The following is a 26,090-nucleotide window of genomic DNA, read 5'->3' on the forward strand; positions in this document are numbered from 1 at the left end:
AGACCCGGGTCTTGCGCGTGACACACCTCAATATGGTTAACATTTGAATCAAAGTATTGTCGAATCCCTTGATGAATGACAGAGTTATGGACAAGACAAGAAACACCTTTGACTTCTAAGCGTGACCATAACCTTGGAGCTAGGCGTCTGGGTCTTGCGCATGACATGTCATCTCAAAATAGGGAACATTTATGTCAAGTAATTTTAAAATCTCTTTATCAATGGCAAAATTATGGACCGGACGAGAAACAGACCATGTTAAAATTTAACCTCTAGGCGTGACCTTGGCCTTAGAGCTAGGGATCTCGATCTTGCGCAAGACACGGCACCTCATTATGGTGAACATTTATGCCAAGTTATTTAAAAATACCTTCATCAATGGCAGAGTTATGCACCGGACACGAAACAGACTCTGTTAACCTTTGACTTCTAAGTGTGACCTTGACCTTGGAGCAAGGGGTCTGCATCTTGCGTATGGCACATTAACACATTATAGGGAACATTTGTGCCAAGTAAATTTAAAATCCCTTGTTGAAAGGATAAGAAACACACCATGTTAACCTTTGACCTCTAAGTGTGACCTTGACCTTGGAGTTAGGGGTATTGGCCTTACGTATGACATTTCGTCTCATTATGAGGAACATTTGTTCAAAGTAAATTTTAAATCCTTTGATGAATGGCAGAGATATGACCGGACACAAAAGAGATCCTATTAACCTTTGACCTCTAAGTGTGACCTTGATCTTAGAGCTAGAGGTCTGGGTACTGTGCAGGACACGTCGTCGTATTATGGGAAAAATTCATGCCAAGTTATTTTAAAATCGCTTCATGGATGGCAGAGTTATGGACCGGACACGAAGTGTAACGGACGCAGGTACTGCCGGACGAACGGAAGGATGCAGCCTATTTCTAAGTACCCCTGTTTTGCTTCGAAAAAGGCGGGGGACAATATATGTAAGAATTGTTATCACGTTGATAATGATGCCGAAGAAGAATGCCGACGACAACAAAGAATTACAGATAATGAACAAGAATGTTGACGAAGACGAATGATGATGCATAACAGAGAGGCTAACGAATACTACCGACGACGACGAAGAATGCTAACGACGATGAATGTCGACGACGAAGAAAGCTGAAGACAACGGAAAATGCCGAAGAATGTCGACGACATAGAATGCTGACGACAAGAAATGCTGACGAGAAAGAATGCCGACCCGGAATGATGCTGACGACGGCGAATGATGCTGACAAGGCAGAATGCCGATGACGAAGAATACCGAAAAGAAAGAATGCCGACAACGAAGAATGATTCCCTATCAATCCCCGTAGAAGAAGTGTTTTGTTGGCAAAACAGGTCACAAGTGCATGTGAAACTCTATCCATGAAATATGATAGTGAAAACCCGTAGTCCCATGAAGTATAAAATATATTTTTGTTCCCAGGCCGTGCACTACCAATGAGTTTGGTCAATATGAAAATAAACTACTATTTCTATTGTCTATTGATGTACGTAAACCTTATTTAAAGAAAGACACATGCACGTAAATTTAATATTTACATACTCGATGTACACGAAACATGTACTGGTATCTTCTAAAATAGAATAAAGTACTGACTGCCATTCAGACACTTACAAAATGTCTTTAAAATTGATCTGAGACTCGCGTAATGTAAAATAGCACAATATCTTATCGGCGCACATGCGCCTAACTGAAAAAAAGTAACAAGTTATGAAAATATATTGAGAGCGGCAATCGTAGGTCGACATTGCATCTTAAAAACTGTAGATCATCATTCACTGTTGATCCGGGTCTGCAATTATAGATCAAAATGAAAAATGTCTAGATCGTAGATATACACATTCGAACATGCTAAGCTCTATGATCAACGTTAAAAATGTCTAGGTCGATCTTACATTTGGTCACGTGGTAGATTAACATTCAATGTAGACCCGGGTCTGCAATGCAGATCAACTTTCAATGAAAAAGAGAGATCCAGCTAAAGCAAACGAAAATACTCACCAATCATAAAACAGCACGTGTTGGTTGTTATGCCACCCACCGAGCATAGCTTCACCAATCCTCAACACAACTTTATCAACCAAAGGATTGAATTTAAATTCAGGAGGCAGGAGAATATGGAAAAACACGGTAATATGTGTGTCAGAAATGGGCTGATATCTGAAGAAGAAAAAATATGATATAAATACCACATGCACCTGGAGGTGACAGCGTCTTAAATTAAATTTCAATTACATTTTCCCTACATGGAAGTCCTACGCCTAATCACAAAATATATAAAAGCATGATTCTTAACTTCTATACATAGCAAACAAGTGTAAGACAGATATTAGGTCATACCATTAGTAAGTGTTAAAATCGTGATGTGGCACCCATGAAACAGCATATTAGTCTAATTTCCAAGCTATATTCTCCTAATATTTTCTAGAATTATAAATAAGGTAGCAAAAATCCCACAGGAGAAAAAGATACTCCCACGGGAGGACCGACTTTGAAATCGACCCAAGAATTCATTGTTTGAAATGACCAATTATTTCTCTACGACATCTGAACTATTAGCGTATAGGTTATTTCCTTTAGTGAAGAAAGCACGAAAATTTATATATTACTATGCTGAATCCAAAAAAGATGGAGTTAAAAAAGCTGATCATGATCTACACTGGACGCAAAGGCAAAATCAATCATAAGGAAATTCCTTTTTATGTACATAATCTTTGCTTTTGGAAAGTGGTAAAACAATCTGTTTGCTGCATTTAAAAGTTGCTGTGAAATAGAAAGTGCACCAAAACTTTAACCTGAAATACTGAGTAAACGGGACTTATTTTTTATTCATTTTAATCATATATTTTGAAAATAATTTCCAAAAAGATAATTTATGATATCAATAAGTAATTATTCTTGACACAATATTTAATCAGATACATTTTATATACATTTAATATATAAGACACAGACAAATGACATAGATGTGGAGCCAAAAAGGGGGAAAATGGTTTAAAAATCTCATTTGCAAGATGACTTTATTGTTAAGTATGAATATCATATCACATAAGTAATTTACTTTGCATTATTAAAATGCTTCCTAAATGTCAAGGATAGATGATCTGTTATATGATTTCAGTAAAACATTGCAAAGAAAGAAAGGAAAAAGGGTCTACAGAGTAAAACAGGAGGACACTTTTAATCCGCCATTTTGGTACCAATTTTTCCTGTTTAGTGTTTACCTTAATTGTTACTTTTGCATTGCTTAATCCTGTCGGCTTTGGATGGACCAGTAATGACACGTGAGTTCCATTATGGTGTACACTTCACAACCGATTAAATGCTAGTGTAATAACCCAGTCATGTATTAGGAATGTAAATTTCTCAAACAAATGTATTAGAGACATACTAGTACTGGAAAACCTTAAGTTCTTAGAAACCTTCTTAAAGGGTGCAAATATCAGTTTCTTTCATTTTATGGGTCTTTGGATGAGTAATTTGATTTGAAAGCATGATTATGTCATATACTGTTATGCAACAGACAATTAAGGATTCCCTTCACAAACATACAAAAATGATCCGCTGAGGGGGCTCACTTTTCAATGTAGATATTAACTAGCATTCAAAGCTTAACCAGGATTTTATAAGTCCAAAATGGAGCATAATTAGGCCGAAATGCATGTCAGAGATATGGGACATGATGATAGCACCTAGTCTTATAAGTCTGAAGACGCATGTAAAGTTTCAATTCAATATCTACATTAGTTTTGGAGATAGGAACTTGCACGCATACTTTAGCTAGGATTTTATAAGTTTAAAAGGGGACACAATTTTGCTAAAATGCATGTCAGAGTTATGAGTCTTGATGCTTTCATCTAGTTTTAAAACCATAAAATAACATGTGATGTATGAACTCAATACCTACATTAGTTTTGGAGATAGTTACTTGCACGCAGAACTTAAACTAGAATTGTCTAAGTTCCAAAGGGGGCATAATTTGGTTAAAATGCATGTCAGAGTTATGAGACATGATGCTATCACCTAGTTTAATAACATTAAAGACGCATGTGAAGTTTCAATTCAATACCTACATTAGTTTTAGAGATATGAACTTGAACGCAAAATGTCAACTAGGGTTTTTAAGTCCAAAAGGGGGCATGACATTGACAAAATGCATGCTAGAGTTATGGGACGTGATGCTATCACCTAGTTTTATAACCCTGAAAACACAAGAGAAGTATCAAATCAATATCTGCATTAGTTTCGGAGATAGTAACATGCACACAAAACTTCAACCAGGATTTTCTTATTCCAAAAGGGGCATAATGTGGGCACAATACATGTCAGAGTTAAGGCACTTGATCCTGTGAGGTTGGTGATTGACACGGAAAAAAATATAATAAATTTCAAAGCTATATGCCTTCAAATAATGGCTGTATGTACTTGCATGCAAAAGTTTAACAAAGATTTTCTAAGTCCAAAAGGGGACACAATTTGGCCAAAGTGCATGTTAGAGTTAAGGGACTTGATGCTATTACCTAATTTTATAAGCTTGAAGACACATTTGAAATTTAAAATCAATATCTGCATTTGTTTTGGAGATAGTAACTTGCATGCGAAACTTTAACCAGGATTTTTTAAGTTCAAAAGGGGGCATAATTTGGCCGGAATACATGTCAGTTATGGGACTTGACCCAGTGAGGTTGGTAATTGACCTAGAAAAAGAAAAAATAAATTTCAAAGCTATATGCCCTTAATGATAGCAACATGCATGCAAAACATTAACCAAGGTGTGACGCTGACGCCGATGCCAGGGTGAGTAGAATTCTTGAAAAGTCAAGCTCAAAATTGTGCGGTGGGTGGGGGGAGGGGCTTGTATGGATGCTCCAATCTCAGTCCCCTCCCTTACCTTGAAGAAACTAGAGCTATCACTAAAGGTGATGAATGTACCCCCCGCATGCACTGACACAGTACATTGCAATTTGATGCACACAAGACTGCATAATTATATGGACTGTATGTATATAGACTGTATGTATACAGTACAGTAACAAAAAACAAAGTCCCATAACTATGCAGAATATTTATCTAAAAGAATGTAACATGCACCATGCACAACTAGGGTTGGTACTGATCACTTGTGTGAAGTTTCATTAAATTGTGTGCAAGGGTTTGGTAGATTAGGCACGCACAAGATTGCATATGCAGACTGTATGTACATAGTATGTTAACAAGAAACAAAGTCCCATATCTCTGCAATTTTTGTCGCTGAAAGAACCTAACATGCCCCATGCACAACTACTGTTGGTACTGATCACTTGTGTGAAGTTTCATTAAATTGTGTCAAGGGGATGAGGAGAGATGGTGCGCACAAGATTGTGTCTATGTATATAGTATAGAAACAAAAAATCAAAGTCCCATAACTCTGCAAATTTTTTTTCTGAAAGAACCTAACATGCCCCATGCACAACTACTGTTGTTAATGATCACTTGTGTGAAGTTTCATTAAATTGTGTCAAGGGGATGAGGAGAGATGGTGCGCACAAGATTGTGTCTATGTATATAGTATAGTAACAAAAAAACAAAGTCCCATAACTCTGCATTTTTTTTTCTAAAAGAACCTAACATGCCCCATGCACAACTACTGTTGTTACTGATCACTTGTGTGAAGTTTCATTAAATTGTGTCAAGGGGATGAGGAGAGATGGTGCGCACAAGATTGTGTCTATGTATATAGTATAGTAACAAAAAAACAAAGTCCCATAACTCTGCAAATATGTTTTCTAAAAGAACCTAACATGCCCCATGCACAACTACTGTTGGTACTGATCACTTGTGTGAAGTTTCATTAAATTGTGTCAAGGGGATGAGGAGAGATGGTGTGCACAAGATTGTGTCTATGTATATAGTATAGTAAAAAAAAAAAACAAAGTCCCATAACTCTGCAAATTTGTTTTCTAAAAGAACCTAACATGCCCCATGCACAACTACTGTTGGTACTGATCACTTGTGTGAAGTTTCATTAAATTCTGTCAAGGGGATAAGGAGAGATGGTGCGCACAAGATTGCGTCTACGGACAGACGGCCAGACGGACAGACAGACAGACAGACAACCTGAAACCAGTACACCCCCCTTACAACTTTGTTGTCGGGGGGTACAACAAGATCTACTTTGTTCACGTTGTAATGCTTTACGAACGAAATTCAGTATTTCGGGGAAGTATGTTACAGCATGGACTTTATAGTAAAACCGGGGAGAAAATGTTTTTTTGGTGTGGTTTAATGTCATACTGACACAATTATAGGTCATAAAGTCGATTTTAAATAAACCTTTTGAATTGGTGAAGTAACTCGCCATAAGCTTTTTGTAATGGATCGACTGAACAACCAACTTACCTATCAACTAACAGACCGACTGACTGTATAATTACTCGGGAGTAAAGTAAATAAAAAACAACATTTAGAGATCAAGTATTTTTCAGAACCGTGAAAAAAAAATCAAAAGCCATAACATTGCTGTTTCAAAATAAACCTGACATTAATTATGTAATTATATAAGGTTTAATGTCTCTAGGTCATTTAATATTTGAGCAGCTTGCGTCACCAGTTAAATACTAAGTCAAATGCCACGTGGTACAAACAAAGTGAAGGACGCGTCATTAGCAAAAATGTTAGTACCATAGATTTATTTGTGTGTTCAACTGCTATGTTTAAATTGGTCGATAGCTTAAAGGTGTTAGAATTTTGTCCAATGTATTCTGATACGCACAATCCTGCCGAAACTTTTTTTGTGTATGGTGATGTTGTTACTCAAAGCACGCAAGATAGTTTTAATTATAAGCCACGATTATGGGACGAAAGTCAGATGCAAACTTTTATTTCCAATACTGACGTTGAAAATGTTAGAAAAATATATGAGGATCTAGAATCAATGGAACATAACTTTACTTTTACTCAAGAAAATGTAAACAAAATTGTACCTGATATATGTACTGTATTTAGTAATAGTGTTGAGAAGAGTTTTGTGAAACGAACTGTAAATTATAAATCGAATGGTGCAGGAAACAAAGTTAACTGTATGCCACGGTTGTTTAACACAGATTGTAAAGTTGCACGACGAAATTTCCATCGTGCCAAATATTTATACAAGCTACGTAAAACTGAGTTGCATAAGCAAAATATGAAAGCCAGTAGTAAAGTGTATAAAAAAGCTATGAAAGAAAACTTTAAAAAAATTAAACGGTCACATGTAGAAAAAATTAAAACACTAAAGAGATCAAATCCAAGAGAGTACTGGAAAATCCTTAATGGTGGTAAAAAAAAATGTTGTTAATGCACAGTTAAAAGATATGTATGATTTTTTCAAAAATCTAAATAGTAGTTGTAACGGTGATGATTTGCCATCTGACAATGATGTGCCATTTACTCCGTTCAATAATGATATACTTAACAGGGAAATATCTATTCAAGAAATTGAATATGCTGTTAAATTATTAAAGAATAACAAGGCATGTGGAATTGATGATGTTCTAAATGAGCACATTAGACACTCTTTTCCTGTTATGAAAAATGTGTATCATAAGCTTTATAATATTGTTTTTAACACGGGTATTTTACCCGATTGTTGGACTATTGGTGTTATCAGTCCGATATTCAAAAACAAAGGTGATGCTACTGAACCTTGCAATTACAGACCTATTACATTACTCAGCTGTTTCAGCATATTGTTTACGTCCATACTTAATATACGTTTATAGAAATTCTCAGAAGAATATGATCTGATCAATCAATATCAAGCTGGTTTTAGAAAGAGTTATTCAACTGTAGATAATATGTTTGTACGTAAAATGCTTATTGATTTGTTACACAACTCTAAAAAGAAGCTTTTTTGTGCTTTTATCGATTTGAAAGTGCCTTTGATACCATATCTAGGTCACATTTGTGGACAAAATTGAGTCATAATAATATCACTGGAAAGTTTCTCATTGTTGTCAAAAGTATGTACAATAGTGCTAAACGTGTGTCAATGTAAATGGTGAAAAGTCCGAGTTTTTTCCATGTTCAATTGGTGTAAGACAGGGTGAAAATTTGTCACCTATTTTGTTTTCCCTGTATCTAAATGATCTACACCAATATTTTGAAAACAGCAATGCAAATGGTATAACTCTTAATGATGACGAACTGTTTGGATTAGTGAAGCTTTTTGTTATATTGTATGCAGACGACACTGTTATTGTATCTGAGTCTCCTGAAGATTTACAAAATGCTATTAATTTATATTCCAGTTATTGTGACAGTTGGAAATTAACTGTGAATACATCTAAAACTAAAGTACTTGTATTTTCTAAAGGAAGACATGTACAATATAACTTTACTTATAAAAATGATACTTTAGAAACTGTTGAAGAATACAAATATTTAGGCGTTTTATTCAGTAGAAGTGGCTGTTTTGTAAAAGCAAAGGCTCATATTGCAAACCAAGCTACCAAGGTTATGTATTGTCTGATCAAAAAGTCAAAACACCTTCAATTACCCATAGATATGCAAATTGATTTGTTTGATAAACTTGTAAAGCCAATTTTATTATATGGCTGTGAGTGTTGGGGTTACGGTAACAATAGTGTACTAGAAAAAGTTCAATTAAAGTACCTTAAACGTATATTGGGTCTTAAGTCAAGTACACCCAATTGTATGGTATATGGCGAAACTGGTGTTAAACCGTTACACATTGATATTGACACCAGAATGATAAGCTTTTGGTCCAAATTAGCTGTACCAAATGTTCTAAAATTGTCAAAAACGTTGTATCATTTACTACTTAGAAAATTTAATAATTCTGTCAATGTAAAAAGACATACTTTCCAATGGATAAAACATATCCAAAACATTTTTGTTGAGAGTGGTTTACAGAATGTATGGACTAATCAAAATTTTCCAAACCATAAATGGTTGATTAAATGTGTAAAACAGAGATCATCTGATTTATTTTTGAATGAATGGTATTCCATAGTAAACAATTCGTGCAAATGTTGAAATTATCGAATGTTTAAGGAAACATTCCAGTTTGAACCATATTTAGTTAATACACCTCATAATTTACTTAGATACGTAATCAAATTTAGAACTCGAAACAATCGACTGCCTGTTGAAACAGGAAGCTGGAATAGAACTGAGCTTCACCTACGTAAATGTACTCTTTGTAATTGCATAGGTAGTATTGGTGATGAATACCACTATATGTTAGAATGCAAAGAATTATCTGTATTGAGAAAAAGACATTTAGAACGTCAATATCATAAACGTCCAAATGCAATTATGTTTAAGTCTATAATGAATATCGATTCGAAACAATGTGATAAATACCGACACTTCTGGATATTTATTAAAGAAATTATCAAGAAATTTGTCAACCCATTGTGTTCATTAATTGTTGCTTTCAAGCTTTATATGTGATGAAATGTATGTAAAATGTTAGTATTATGTATAACGTCTCTCCCTTACATATTATATGTAAGATGATTTGTTTGCCTCTTGTATGTCTAATGTATATATGTGTTTGCCTCATGTATTTCTAATGTATATTACGTTATAGCTCATATTGTCATGCATGTCATGAATTGAGTATTAAATAAACTGTAAACTGTAAAACTATACAGAAGCAAACTTCTGTGTTCAAATGTATGCAGTCTCAGAAATATCTTAGTTTTTAAGTTAATTAATATATCTAGCGAACTATGTTGGAAGCTGTAGGCTTATTTGAATTTTCTTTGACAAACGCTTGTGTTATATGCGACTGTGCGGTCGCTTGAATCTACGTGGTGTATATATGAACAAGTACCCTTTCAATCTTGAACGAATTTCTCTAAGATTATGAAAGAAACTGTCATTAATTAAACTTACGCGTTTGTGTCTGGACCTGAAATTGCGGCTGACACGTTCTGCTGAAAATAAAGTTAAAAATTAATTGCACATAACAGTATTCACCTGTGAATGAATCATATAAACTAGTACGACTAAACAATTACTGAGGCAAACCTCTAGATTGCATCATAATAACCGTTTTCTAAATACTTATAATATTACTATTGTCTATTAAAATAAGTTCTCACTAGCAGGGTCAATGAATTCATATCCTCGTCTGAATAGGTTGTTATGTGAATGAGGTGACTATATTTTGAAAGACAATTAATTTCCTGATATGCATAAGTTATGTACAACATGACTTGCTATAGTTTGTTGGTTCATTGACTGGTCTTAGAATAGTGTGATTTATCTTTTTCAATAAATAAACATGTAAAGGTTATAAATAAGAGGGCCAAGATGGCCCTAGGTCGCTCAACTGAGAAACACACCATAACAGTGTAAACATGTTTGACCTAGTGATTTCATGGAAACAAATATTCTGACCAATTTTCATTAAAGATTGGACCAAAAATGTGGTCTCTTAAGTGTAAACAAGTATTTTCTTCAATTTGACATAGTGACATAGTTTTTGAGCCAAGATGACCTACGTTCGAACTTGACCTAGTAGATTTGATCAAGGAAATCATTTTGACCACAGTTCATGAACCTCAATTGAAAAATACAGCCTCTATCGCATACAAAACATTTTTCTTTGATTTGTCCTAGCGATCTAGTTTATGACCCCAGATGACCCGTATTCAAACTTGACCTTTGTTCCATCAAGGCTATCATTCTGACCAAAGCTCATGAAGATCAATTGAAAAATACAGTATCTATCGCATACACAAGGTTTCTTTTATTTGACCTAGTGACCTAGTTTTTGACCCTAGATGATCCATATTCAAACTCGACCTATATTTTATCCAGACAAACATTCTGATCAAATTTCATGAAGATCCGGTGTAAAATACAGCCTCTATCGCATACACAAGATTTTTCTATGAATTGACCTAGTGACCTACTTTTTTACCCTAGATGACCCATTTTTAAATTCGGCCTAGATTTCATCGAGGTAACTATTCTGACAAAATTTCATGAAGATCAATTGAAAAATACAGCCTCTATCGCGTACACAAGATCTTTCTTTGATTTGACCTAGTGGCCTAGTTTTTGATGCCAGATGACTCATTTTCGAACTTAGCCTAGATTTCATCAAGGTTATCATTTCGACAAAATTTCATGACGATCAGTTGAAAAAATACAGCCTCTATCGCATACACAAGCTAAATGTTGACAGACAGACGACAGACGACGGACTTCGAGCGATCACAATAACTCACCTGAGCTAAAAAGAAGGCAATAACTCTAGATGATTAAGATATCCTGACAAAAGTCGCATGTGAAAACTGCCCTACAGTGATCTATATTTGTATTATATTTCATCAAGATCAATTGGTTTTGTTATATGTGTAAACTTATTAATTTTAAAACTTAATTGTTTAAGGGCAATTGCTCTGCAATTCCTGAAGAGATCCTGACGTAAGTTGCGCGTGCACCACCGCCTCATAGTAACCTATATTTGCATTAAGTTTCATGAAATTCAAAATTATTTAAAACAAAATGCAATAACTAAGTTATTGAACTGATCCGGATAGGAAAATAACACGTGCATCGCCTCCATATACTGACTTACATATGTGTAATCTTTCGTGAGGATTCTTCAATTGGTTGCTTAGGTACAGTCAAAAATCCCTATTTTTTCCAAATAAATGATAAAAACTACCTTTACTGGGTAAAGTGGTGGGGGATACCACGTGAGTAAAGGTCATGTGCTAATTATTATTATGTGAGTTTGGTGATTGTAGCTAAAACACTGTTTGAGTTACAAGCATTTTCAATTTCGGACGGACGGAGAGTCGGTTGGACAACGCCTATTCTATAACCCTCTGCCTAAAGCTCCATATTATTCGTAAAGTTATAATCTCAGCGTCGCTTTCAATCTAATTGAAGACGATATTCAATATATTATGGTAATAATATGTTGTTTTTTTTTAAATTGGCGATGAAAATATATTTGCCTCAATAGTCTGTTAATTGACCTCAAGAATGATAAATCTTTTCGAATAAGTTTTCACGCATTGATATCCGTCCGATCCAAAATCCTTAATTTCGTATGTTTTCCAAACTTTAGCAGTTACAAAAATATGCTTCTATTAAAAGGCATGCTTTACCAAAGTGCTAACATAGTCTGGAAAATTAAATTTTAGCTCGTCTGAATATTTATATTTTTACAAATTGAATCGCACTTGCCTTAGCATTGCCAGAATCTGTTCCACGTTCTGCCAGTGCTTTCTTAGTTTGGCTCCTAGTTTGCATATGGAATGCAGCATCAACATCGTGACCATAGTCGCCGTATTGTGCTTGTGTGTGTTCTGCTGTTGACACATCCATTTTTTCTATTTCGATCTTAGTCATTTTCTTTCTTTGGACATTAGTGACATCCTCTGAATTTCCACCATGTGTTTGTTCGCCAATATTATCATTTCGCTTTTCAGAATCTAGTGAGAAAAGATTAACGCTTGAGGAAGTGGAAATGTTCAACTGGCTTTTGCCCTCATTCATAACCTCTGGTTTGGCAAGGCCAAAAACCATGGTCTGTTGTCCTTCTTCTAAATCTTTACCGGTTCTTTCGTCATCGTTAGGTTTTGTTTCACTGTCTTCCTCAATTTTTTGGCGTTTTGATTCTCTTTCCAAAACGATATTCTTTTTTTCTGTTTTAGGTCTTTTGGAAATACCTCCCTGTCTTTGATCAGCGCCTGTTTCTTTCACTACTGTTGAGTCTTCACCTTCAAAACATTTACCTGGCGAATCTTTTATTCGTTCTTCAATGTGTTTTTTCGTATCGTCAACTCCACCGTATCCAACGTGCACCTCTTCAAATCTTTCTGCTAAATTCTCGCCTGAATCTATGTCCCTACTTCCGCCTGAAAATAAATACTCGTTAAAGGATAACATCAAAGGCATCTATTAAAAATGTACAGCACGCGGAAAAATAGATAATTAATTTCTTTTTTACACATACCTTTATGTGCTTGAGCTGTAGTGCAACTTAAAGGTCAAGATTAACTAGAACTGTCACAGGAGTGACTCATACCCCCACCATATGGTCTTGTCACAGAAGAATGGCAACCATGTCAAAAAAGCTTAATACTTAAAAAGAAGTTTACTCGTCTTTGGAGTACTTCATCCTGGGCTTCCACATATAAGTAATCTAGTATAATTATGTGCCCTGGATGAGGTAAATATAAAAAATCTCTAATATTAGAGATACACTAAAAGTGAATACAAAAAAAGTGTCTTACCGACCCATGTACCAAAGGAAAAATGTATTTACTTTTTACATAGGACTGATAATAAAAAAGTTAGAAAAATACCAAAAATATTGAAAATCTAAAAACTGGATTTCTAAAAATAGACTAATTCCTGGAATTTAAGGGGAAGAAACTCAGTACAAAAGTTTAAAAAAAGTTACTTTCCTTTGGCTCTAAGCCAATCAGAATGAGATATAGTGAAAATACATCAAAATTAACCTTAAATTCTAAGTAAAAGGGGACATAATTAATGAAAAATTGGTGTCAGAGTTATGCACCTTGTGTCACATGATGTGTGTGATGAGGTGGAACATCTACTTTAAGTTTAAATCAAATCCATTTAGTAGTAACTGAGATACAGTGAATATACATCAATATTAACCTTAAATTCTAAGTAAAAAGGGCATAATTCATGAAAAATTGGTGTCAGAGTTATGCATCTTGTGTCACATGATGTGGGTGATGAGGTGGAACATCTATTTTAAGTTTGAATAAATCCATTTTGTAATAACTGAGATATAGTGAAAATACATCAAAATCAACCTTAAATTTAAAGTAAAAAGGGGACATAATTCATAAAAAAATTGATGTCAGAGTTAAGCACCTTATGTCACTTGATGTGGGTGATGAGGTGAAACAACTATTTTAAGTTTGAATCAAATCCATTTAGTAATAACTGAGATATAGTGAAAATACAACAAAATTAACCTTAAATTCTAAGTAAAAAGGGACATAATTCATGAAAATCTGGTGTCAGAGTTATGCACCTTGTGTCACATGATGTGGGTGATAAGGTGGAACATCTATTTTAAGTTTGAATCAAATCCATTTAGTAATAACTGAGATAATAGATTTCGGGACGCGACGCGACGGGACGGGACGCGACAAAACTAACTCCTATATACCCCCCTCCAAACATGTTTGGTGGGGGTATAATTATAATTGTACAAAACATCAGTGATGTTTGATGAACTTAATTTAGTCGTTTTGATGAAAAAAATGTTTCTCCTAATGCATATTCTTTAATTAAGAAAGAATGTATTGATATGTATTATCAGTCCACCAACAACGAGGTTGTCTTGGAGATGGAGAAATGTGTTAAAAGTGTTAAACTACACACAACAATATATATTACTCTTTAAAACTTTCTGAACTAACTTATCTATTTGGCATTGCATCACAAATTAACATGTTCTGCACTGTTTGCTATTTAGTCAGTAAGTTTGCATTGAACATCCCTTTCGAATAATAAATGGTTTTGTCCAAATTGAATGACTGACCCAGTCCATTTTAGAAATATTAACCTCACTATGTTACGAAGTTACAATGCAACGCAAAAAAAAAGATATTCCCGGTAGGTTTATCGCTTACATATGCAGTGGTTAAAAAAGGCACATAAGTTAAAATACATGTTGCTCATGTAAATAAAAACAGTATCTAATGAAACATACATGCATGTACTTGATATCTTCGCAGAAAGCGGAGCAACAAGAGAATCACTATTAAGGACCGTATGAAACAGACCAGAAGACAAGTATCAAATCAAATCAACAAAAGTTCCGTGCAGATACCTCTTATGATGAATATTTGTGGTAGGTTATTTGAATATAATCCCTTTTGGCGATAAAACGATGGACGGACAATATTTTGTGAAGAACAAAAACGACATTTGGACTGGACAAAATAGTATGTCCCCTATATGCACAGCTGAAAGTGTGACTACTAGTATTTCATATTATGAATTTTATGTGAGACTTTGAGTTTGACAGGAAATTAGATTCTGCACGTCGTTACTTTGTGGAGATAATGTGTGCCAAGTAGCTAGGATGTTAAAATATAAATAGTAGACTCAAAGTACTGTCTATTAGACATTTTATAATAACTTACGACATTTATGTTTGAAATTTGCTGAGACAATTTCATCTTTTTAATTTTGACTTGAAAATAATTCTTGTTATTCGTTTACATGAAACCGTTTAAGAAGATTAGTTGAAACGTTTACAAAATTAACAATTTTCCAAGTTCAAATTTGGAAAACAAGTTAATTCTGTTACATTTATTTCCCACTTTGGATATGATAAGTATTCTCGTAAGCTTCTTACAAGTACTTTTATTTAAACCTAAATTTCCAATAGTTTGAATACTAAAGTAAGACAAACACGATATGTCTGTCAGACATTTTACAAATAATTGCACCTGCAGCTCATGATGTCAACTACTTTATTAGAAGAAAAATATAATTATGAGTTCTATTGCCGTAACATACATAACTAAGAATTTACAAATCTTAATAGATTAACCAGAGTTTAGTTATTCCCCTTCCGTATACCTTATTTAGTTTTTGTATGCAGACTCTTAAAAAGATTGTGTAGGGCCTATATTTGAAACATTTGAAGAAATAATACTAAACGACTGAATAAAAGTTAAATCAACAATAATAGATCACTGTATTATTATTTTTCAAAACCAAGCACGTCTTCAATAAAAGCACAAACGTGTATAAACCTCCCGAATCATTACAAATCATACCTAGCTGTGCTTTGGTCAACTGTATTGCTTTCTTCATTTGTTCCATGTCAATAGCAGTTTCTACTCTAACAGGTTTTCCTACCGCATCTGTTAATGCTTTAGATAAGTTGTTGATAGAATTTGACGCAGCCTCCTCTTCAAAAACCTCCCATGCATGCTGAAGGCCTTCTACTCCTGTACACGTCATAGAAAACTTCAGTGTTCGCTGAGGGTCCGCGGCTTCTGTAATTTTGTGTAATATTAATCGATAATTATGAACTTATCCCCAAACAAATGTTTATAATAGAAAAATTAGAAAGATCTGTAAACAGTACATAAACAAAACAATATCGTTTACAAATTCAACAACAATAAAACTAACTGTTCATTACCTTCAGTAGAGATTTTATTAACAAACATCTCGATAGAACTTCCTGTAATTTGTTGAAGTGTCTCTCGACACTCATTTAAGTATTGCCGTAGTAGCAACATGCTAATTTTCTTTAGATACTTTAAGTCGGTAAAGCCCCATTACTAGCATATACATATCTGGATCTCATGGATCCATTAAAGTAAAGCACATATCAAAACGGTATGACTTTTTTGTTTTGTTTATGCTTGATACTTGTTAATGGTAGAGTATGCAGAAAAAGTTCATTCTGATAATAAGCAATTGTTTGAATATAAACTATTTACAGAAACATATTGCATGTTGCAAAAATAAATTCCCATTAAGAATTAAAGAAAAATACAGCTTACGAAGTTTCTTTACGATCTCCTGGAGTGGCTCAACAGGGATGCTTGCGGTAAGGCGAACCTTATGACAAATCACACTTTCCAGAGCAATTGCAATGCCATCAAGCCGTCTCTCAATCAATGGGCTTTGAAAGTAATCTATCAAATCTATCAAAGCACCAAGTGAAGAACACGTAAAGGTAAACACGATGGACCCTTCGTCTACACTGTCGACTTTTACACTTAAGCCTTCAACATCTTCAACAAACGTGTCGACTTTCTCTTTCACAGCCGATAATGTGCCGGAAGACTCAGATTTTCTGACGCTTTCAACCGATGCAGAAAGTAGTACATTTTCAGCCGTATTGACTATGCTTTGCTCATCCGCACTCACCCTGACTCTTCCAAACATTGCTGAAAAATATAAATAAATTAAGAAACGTTGTAGGGTGATGTTTCTTATATCTTCAATAAGACTGCTAACAGTATGCAGATATTTTTTTCTATTTGAAATCGTTATTCGTTTGATATCACTATCGTTTATTAACAATCAACAGTTTCATATCAACTGTGATAACTTGTGGAAATAATTTAAATTGGTTGGCCTTGAATATTACCGTCGATAATGAGAATGATCTCTAAAATAAAGAAAAATGTTACAAGAAAGTAGATTGATCATGTTGATTAGGAAATTTTGAAGACAACTGTATGCATCAGTGTGTTTGTAATGTACCATAAAGTACTGTCAGTTATCAAAATATTTCAAACTTTGCTGTAAGTAAAGAAAATCTATAAAGGAAGCAGATAGTACGGTTAAATCATTATATTACTGAAAGAACTTACTATTTACAATCTTCGTATTTTCTCCTCTGTTTTCCATACTTTTACTCATGTCAAAAAGTTGCTTCCGTATATCTAGTAAGCCTTGACACATTGTTTCGTTCATCTGAATTACATCTACAACAAATTTCAACAATATAACGTAACCAATAGTTACATAAGCAAGTAGTCGACACATATTGTACAAAAAAGCCTCAAACTTAAATACACACAATTTAATTAAAGATGGTTGCCCGTACATTTGTAGAAGAAAAGTATTCCTACATCTTTTCGAAAGTATGTGCTGTCTTGTTTTATTGGTATTAAGAAATCGTGTCAATAGGACAAGTAACATATTAAGCAAAATGCAACTAAAAGGAACCACAAACACATATTAACAAGACAGCCATTTAATACGGACTAACAAGAAACAGGTTGAATATTACGAAAGACCGGTGGTGTCTTCATGATTTTACACTTCAAATCTTAAAACTACAAAATCATGAACTTTACGATTATACACTTCACGACTTCGTGATTATTTAAAATTTCATAAAACGTGATACCGTGCAGTACAAAATCAAGTACTTCACGATTTCACACTTAAAAACTTCATACTTTCTCAACATATAACGTGAAATCGTGAAGTGTAAAATCATGGATTTCACTACTTCACACTTCACGACTTCAAGATCAGTTAAAATTTCACAAAACGTGAAGTCGTAAAGTATGAACGCTATGATTTCACACTTCATGACTTCATAATTTCTTATTTTCATCAAACCTGAAATCGTGAAATATGTAAACATGAACTTCACGATTTCACACTTCATGACATCACGATTTCTAAAATTTGTCAGAACGTTAAAACATGAAGTGTGATATCGTTAAATTCTAATTTCAAACTTCACAACTTCACGAATTCTAAACTTTACTAAACTGTGATATATGAAACAATGAATTTCATTAATACACGTTTAATAAAATTATAGAAGTCGTGAAGTGTGTAATCGTGCAGTTCATTATTTCATGCTTCACGAGTTCACGTTTTGTGAAATTTTAGAATATCGATAATTCATGAAATGTGAAATCTCAATTTCATGTTTCATGAAATTAAAAAAGAAATCATGAATTTGTGAAGTCTGTACGGAAGCGTAAAAGGGTCTCTAGTTGTGAGAAAATGTTTTCACATGTGCAGAAAATTAAGGCGAGATTCCTAAACATTTATGCGTTTGTCGCGTTGAAAATCTCTTTTTAACTTTTTTAGCAACTTGATTTAAATCTTCATACAATGATAGGAACTTTTTGTCTTTCGAATCATTATTTTCGAGAAGTTTTACTTAATTTCATCGCAGAAAAATTCTTTGCGCGATACTGATAAGATATTTACGGAAGCTTATCAGGGCCTCCACTTATCTAAAAGTTTCGCGTCAAGTCAACTTGTGTCTTTTCGTTTTGAACAAAAACATCTGATGAAGGCGTGATAATTAATACATTATACGTAAATGTTTTTAATCATTACGCATACTTTTTTATCGAATTGCGTGAACTATTTGTCAATGCGATTAACTTCTACACGTCTAACTAGATCTTTCAGCGAAGTCGTCAAGAAACATAACAAGAAGATAAATGTATTTGGTATTTCAACATAATTTACTCGACTTGTTACATCTTTTTCTCGAGAACTTTTACTTTAAGCGATATAATTATGCATGTCACGTGATATTTAAACACGTCAGGTTCAAAAATTGCCTATATTGGTCTTGTCTGCACAGTGATGGTTTCATTATGTCTACGCCAGAAATATTCTAGGGAGACATGTTGTTTTTCCCCGAGTTGTCTGTCTGTCCGTCTGTCTGTCCCGACGTGCCCACATGTAAATTTGGCGTTAGCGTTTCTGTTGAATTGGACATTCTGAGGTTGTGGTCATTCTGGGGTTAAATTGGTATTGTGGGGTTAAAAAATAGTATTATGGGGTTAAAAGGATCAAAGGAAGATAATAGGTAATATAAGGGATTACCCACAAATCCTGTAAGTTCGTCCGTCTGTCCTTCACAAATCGTGTCCGGGCTGTATTGTTTAAACCCCTTAAAGGATTTTCAAATTACTTGGCACAAATAGTCACTGTAACAAATCATGGAGGCTGGGGGGAAACATGTGTTTTTGTTACAAAAACCCTTCTTGTTTGTGAGTTGATTTTAACTAAACTTGCACATAACTTTTACCACCAAAAGATCTTGGTTCCTTTCTTGAACCAGGCATATCCATGATTGACTCGAGAGTTATATCCCCTAAAAGGGCAAAAACTTGTCTAAATTGTGGTCTTGTCTGCACAGAATTATTGTTTCATTTATGATTTTATTTTTCAGCTATATTTTCAATATGAACATGTGAAATTTCATAATAACACAACAACACTCCACCTCTTCCACCCCACCCCCACATCACAACCCCCTCCCCACACTGAGGTGACCTGCCCCCCCACCCCCCCCCCCCTTAAAAAATCTATTGTTCAGCTATATTTTCAATATAAACATGTGAAAATGTGAAATTTAAAAACAACAGTTCCCCGCATCCCGACACCCTGCATCCCCTCCACCAGGGTGACATCCCTCCCCCAGTTATTATTTTTATTTTCCAGCTCTATTTCAGTATGAACATGTGAAATTTCAAAAGAGCACTTCCACACGCCCCCCCCCCCTCCCCTCCTCCCTCCCATTCAGTTATATATGATTGTCCGTTTTAGCTCGACTGAATATATCAAACACTATCAAAGCTTTGATACTAGCTAGATCAATGTAATTTTGTATGTGAATAGAGGGCAATATTGAAATTACGAACAACACTTTGTTAAAATTCATGTTGCTATGGCAACAGAAATAGTCAAAATATAGTTTTCCCATATGGATCCTTTGATGACAAAAAATTATAGTGGCTAGGTTAATGTAATTTGGTATGTGAATACATGGAAATATGGAGATTACTATAGGTTTACTCTCCATCTGTCTGTCATTCCATCCGTCTCACAATGTTTATCTCGAAAATCACGATGTATGTTTTTTTTTTCAATTAAATATTTGTCGAAAATAGAAAAACATCGAGCATATTGAGAAAAGTTAAGTCGAAAAGTGAAAAACATCGAGCATATCGAGAAAAGTGAAGTCGAAAAGGGAAAAACATCGAGCATATCGCGAAAGGTTAAGTTGCATTACCTCTATACTTTTAATCTTTGTCAATAAATTTTATTGACATGTGTAAAACATCTTATCTAGGCGAGTAAAGACAAGTCGACTTAGCACAAAACATCTCACCAACTGTAGGCCCTAATAAGCTTCCGTAGATATTGGCATTTCTCGCCTAAAAATACTCGCGTTGAAGAGATTATTTCTAACATCTCGACTGAAGCTTGTTGCAAAGAAAAACACTTTTAACATTTAATCGATCATCTTTCGGAATAAGTCACACGTTCAATATTAAGAGCTTCCACCTTACAACTGATTTTTTTATCCTCACCACAGGGCATGGATAAATTGCGTGGTTCGTCCGTCCGTCGTCCGTCTTTCAGTCCGGTTGGAGCCTTATCTGAGACATATATTGGATTTATTAAAATAACATATGATAGAAATTGTTGATACCCCAGTCACACATACGTCGCGGATTGCTATGTCTGGCCACGGATAGAAACGTAGTAATCCGTATCGATCCGTACATGAGCCATACGGATTGGTACGGATTAATACGGATTACTTCTTTAAAGTACGACTCAGATACGGATCGATACGGATTACTACGTTTCTATCCATGGCTAGACGTAGCTATCCGCGCCGTTTGTGTGACTGGGGTATATTGCTTCAAGGACAAGCCATCTTGAAAGTTTCAGGCAGATTGTCTGAGAAAGACAATGTTTATCGCTCTTAGTACATCTACATATAATACAAATAATAGTGGTTTATTCCAATTTCTGTCCGTCTGGAGTGGCTCAGACTGTTTTAATAAAACATAGTAGAAATGTTAACTGTGGTAAGAAAATGCGATCATGCTAGTTTCAGTCAGATGAAGACGAGTTTATGTCCCTTGTACTTAATACATATAGTTCTTATACAGTGTTTTGTTGTCTTTCTACCCACCTGGAACCATATATAAGACAGTGTCAGGAGTTTTTCAATAATACGTGGCAATGATTTTAACTGCCATTTTGAAATGCGGCATTGTACAAGAAAATTGCCATAAGTACTTGTATAATGTTTACTATAAAGGGCATTTCTTTACATATGGATGTTGCATCCAAAGTTTGTACATATCAAGCTTTTGTTGAGTGAGGCCACGCATTCTAGTCACCGGGGTCAATAATACTGTCACCGTAACTAAAACTTGTTTTCTCACAAATATGAGATAGGCTTAAAGCATACCAAACCTGCTAAATGTGCAGTCTTCAAAGAGAACAATGTATTTTCGTGCATTTTTTGTACCTTGGGTCAAGGTCACTTACACTAAATTATAGGCCAAAGATTCAGTCAAAAATCGGAAGCATGGAAATCTACACTCTAGAGCCTGAATTCTCTATGTTCAGTAGACCAGTCTTGAAAACACTGTGACCTGGTTATTATGATTAAAATAATATTTAAAAGACCTGTCAGACTAGACAGCGCTCTTGATAATTCTTGATGCTGGACAGTGAAATTGGGCACATTTGAGGTAGCTAGTGTTTAATGACTCAGGGTTGGCGTCACGTTTTAGACGAATTGTTGCTAAACATCTTACTTTTCGAAATGTTTCATATCGAATGGCAAAATGCATTTGTCTTTTCCACAAACATTTGTCAAAAAGACTGAATGATTTCATAAGACGAAAAGATAGCAAATCGATTCGACAAAAACATCAAGCATATTAAGAAAAGTCTAGGTGCAATGTTTATAAGATTTGTATATTTGTGAATTAAATTAATTGACTTGTGCTAAAATATCTGATCAAAGTGAATAAAAATAAGTCAACTTTCGCGAAATATATCATCAAATGGAGACCCTTCTACGCTTCCGTAAGTCTGAAATCGAATCGCAAAGTTCATTACGGAAGCTTATTAGGGCCTACAGTTGGTGAGATGTTTTGTGCTAAGTCAACTTGTCTTTACTCGCCTAGATAAGATTTTTTACACATGTCAATAAAATTTATTGACAAAGATTAAAAGTATAGAGGTAATGCAACTTAACCTTTCGCGATATGCTCGATGTTTTTCCCTTTTCGACTTCACTTTTCTCGATATGCTCGATGTTTTTCACTTTTCGACTTAACTTTTCTCAATATGCTCGATGTTTTTCTATTTTCGATAAATATTTAATTGAAAAAAATATACATCGTGATTTTCGAGATAAACATTGTGAGACGGATGGACAGACAGACAGACAGATGGAGAGTAAACCTATAGTAATCTCCATATTTCCATGTATTAACATACCAAATTACATTAACCTAGCCACTATAATTTTTAGTCATCAAAGGATCCATATGGGAAAACTATATTTTGACTATTTCTGTTGCCATAGCAACATGAATTTTAACAAAGTGTTGTTCATAATTTCAATATTGCCCTCTATTCACATACAAAATTACATTGATCTAGCTAGTATCAAAGCTTTGATAGTGTTTGATATATTTAGTCGAGCTAAAAAGGACAATCATATATAACTGAATGGGAGGGAGGAGGGAGAGAGGGCGGGGGCGGTGGAAGTGCTCTTTTGAAATTTCACATGTTCATACTGAAATAGAGCTGGAAAATAAAAAGAATAACTGGGGGAGGGATGTCACCCTGGTGGAGGGGGTGCAGGGTGTCGGGATGCGGGGAACTGTTGTTTTGAAATTTTCACATTTTCACATGTTTATATTGAAAATATAGCTGAACAATAGATTTTTTAAGGGGGGGGGGGGGGGGGGGCAGGTCACCTCAGTGTGGGGAGGGGGTTGTGATGTGGGGGTGGGGTGGAAGAGGGTGGAGTGTTGTTGTGTTTATTATGAAATTTCACATGTTCATATTGAAATATAGCTGAAAAATAAAATCATAAATGAAACAATAATTCTGTGCAGACAAGACACAATTTAGACAAGTTTTGCCCTTTTAGGGGATATAACTCTCGAGTCAATCATGGGATATGCCTGGTTCAAGAAAGGAACCAAGATCTTTTGGTGGTAAAAGTTATGTGCAAGTTTAGTTAAAATCAACTCACAAACAAGAAGGGTTTTTGTAACAAAAACACATGTCTCCCCCAGCCTCCATGATTTGTTACAGTGACTATTTGTGCCAAGTAATTTGAAAATCCTTTAAGGGGTTTAAACAAAACAGCCCGGACACGATTTGTGAAGGACAGACGGACGAACTTACAGGATTTGTGGGGTAATCCCTTATATTACCTATTATCTTCCTTTGATCCTTTTAACCCCACAATACTAATTTTTAACCCCACAATACCAATTTAAGCCCAGAATGACCACAACCTCAGAATGTCCAATTCAACAGAAACGCTAACCCCAAATTTACATGTGGGCACGTCGGGACAGACAGACGGACAGACAGACAACTCGGGGAAAACAATATGTCTCCCTAGAATATTTCTGGCGTAGACATAATGAAACCATCACTGTGCAGACAAGACCAATATAGGCAATTTTTGAACCTGACGTGTTTAAATATCACGTGACATGCATAATTATATCGCTTAAAGTAAAAGTTCTCGAGAAAAAGATGTAACAAGTCGAGTAAATTATGTTGAAATACCAAATACATTTATCTTCTTGTTATGTTTCTTGACGACTTCGCTGAAAGATCTAGTTAGACGTGTAGAAGTTAATCGCATTGACAAATATTTCACGCAATTCGATAAAAAAGTATGCGTAATGATTAAAAACATTTACGTATAATGTATTAATTATCACGCCTTCATCAGATGTTTTTGTTCAAAACGAAAAGACACAAGTTGACTTGACGCGAAACTTTTAGATAAGTGGAGGCCCTGATAAGCTTCCGTAGTTCATGATGTCATACATTTTACGAAAAGAAATAATGAAATCGTGAAGTGTGAAAGCGTGAAATTCATGATTTTGTAATTCACAAGTTCGTGTTTTAAGTTATAAAGTAAGAAATCACGAACACGCACCCGGTCTTTCGTGGAATATGGAAATGATAAGTCACCAAGAAATGTAACAAAGGCGGTAAATTCTGACAAAGTGATCGCACATCTTTATCTGACGGTCGTGTAGACATTCCTCAGTAGGAAAATTGGATTTGATATAAACGATGTACTATTCATTACGTAGATTCTAGATTCAAATGTTTTAATTCATCTGCGGTGTTACCTGTAATACCTATTACCTTAAACAACATTAATATAACATATGAAACTATGTCTATTTAAAACAAGAGGACCATGATGGCCCCTACATCGCTCACCAGAGTTGATCTGGCCTACTAGACTGAAGACTCGGTTTCAAACTTGACTTAGAGATCATCAAGACAAATAATCTGAACAAGGTTAATAAAGATTGTGTCACAAATTTGGCCTCTAGAGTGTTTTTTCTTTGATTTGACCAGGTAACATGGTTTTTGACCATACATGACCCAGATTTAAACTTTTACCCAGGCTGACCAGTTCTCATGAGTTTCAAACTTAAACCGTGGACTCTTGAGTGTTAACAAGATTTTCTTTTGATCTGGCCTACTGACCTAGTTTTTGACCCCACATGACCCAGTTTCAAACTTGACCTAGAGATCATCTATACAAATATTCTGACCAAGTTTCATGAAGATTAGGTTACAACTGTGGCTTCTAGAATGTTAACAAACTTTCCATTTGATTTGACCGGGTGACCTAGTATCTGACCCGACATAAATCAGGTGCGAACTTGACCTAGAGGTCATCAAGACAAACATTCTGACCAATTCTCATTAGTTTCAATCTTAAACTGTGGACTCTAGCGTGTTAACAAGATTTTCCTGTGATCTAGCCTACTGACCTAGTTTTTGGCCCCACATGATAAATTTTCAAAAATGAGATCATCAAGACAAACATTCTCACTAAGTTTCATAAAGACTGGGTCAAAACTGTGGCCTCTAGAGAGTTAACAAGTCTTTTCTTTGATTTGCCCAGATGACCTAGTTTTTGACCCCACATAACCCATATTCAAACCTGATCTAGAGGGCACCAATACAAACATTCTGACCAACTCTCATGAGTTTCAAACTTAGTGTGGACTCTAGTGTGTTAACAAGATTTTCCTTTGATCTGGCATACTGACCTAGTTTTTGACTCCACATAACCTAGTTTCAATGTTGGCCTAAAGATCATCAAGATAAACATTCTGTGCAAGTTTCATAAAGATTGGGTCACAAATGTGGCCTCTAGAGTGTTAACAATGCAAATGTTGACGGACGGTGCACGACGGACGCATGACGGACGGACGCACGACGACGGACGCCGGACAATAACCGGACTCAATAGCTCACCTTGAGCACTTCGTCCTCTGGTGAGCTAAAAAAACCATCACAGGTACCTTTTCCTTTTCTCTTAAAAGTCCATTTGTGGTATGTCAACTTTTATCTAAACACCTTTGTAGTGAAATCTACCCATTTGAACTAAGAGTGTTAAACATATTATTCCCTTTAAAGGAATATTCAGACGGATTACTCAACGAAAAAATAAACTCCTTAAATGATATCACCCAAATTGTATTGGCATGCGTTCTTTCTCTGGCGACGTGCAAC

At 35.0% G+C, this 26,090-nt stretch overlaps 2 protein-coding genes across 2 annotated transcripts in view; both read right to left on the reverse strand.

Moving 5' to 3' along the window:
- The window catches only part of LOC123550956 (E3 ubiquitin-protein ligase rnf213-alpha-like), a 181,201-nt gene extending 171,259 nt beyond the window's left edge, over positions 1–9,942 (reverse strand). Inside the window, exons 1-2 of the mRNA XM_053540037.1 lie at positions 9,906–9,942; positions 2,025–2,183 (exon numbers count right to left, since the gene is read on the reverse strand). Of these exons, the coding sequence (XP_053396012.1) occupies positions 2,025–2,071 (47 nt within the window). The 5' untranslated portion in view covers positions 2,072–2,183; positions 9,906–9,942. The remainder of the gene's footprint in view (positions 1–2,024; positions 2,184–9,905) is intronic.
- Positions 9,943–12,188: 2,246 nt separating this feature from the next.
- LOC128556118 (uncharacterized) overlaps positions 12,189–26,090 on the reverse strand; it is a 34,905-nt gene continuing 21,003 nt past the window's right edge. The window contains exons 3-6 of the mRNA XM_053540038.1: positions 17,366–17,479; positions 16,547–16,936; positions 15,809–16,030; positions 12,189–12,892 (exon numbers count right to left, since the gene is read on the reverse strand). Coding sequence (XP_053396013.1) covers positions 12,189–12,892; positions 15,809–16,030; positions 16,547–16,936; positions 17,366–17,479 — 1,430 coding nt within the window. The remainder of the gene's footprint in view (positions 12,893–15,808; positions 16,031–16,546; positions 16,937–17,365; positions 17,480–26,090) is intronic.

The sequence above is a fragment of the Mercenaria mercenaria genome, chromosome 4, assembly GCF_021730395.1.
Source record: "Mercenaria mercenaria strain notata chromosome 4, MADL_Memer_1, whole genome shotgun sequence".
Lineage (NCBI taxonomy): Eukaryota > Metazoa > Mollusca > Bivalvia > Venerida > Veneridae > Mercenaria > Mercenaria mercenaria.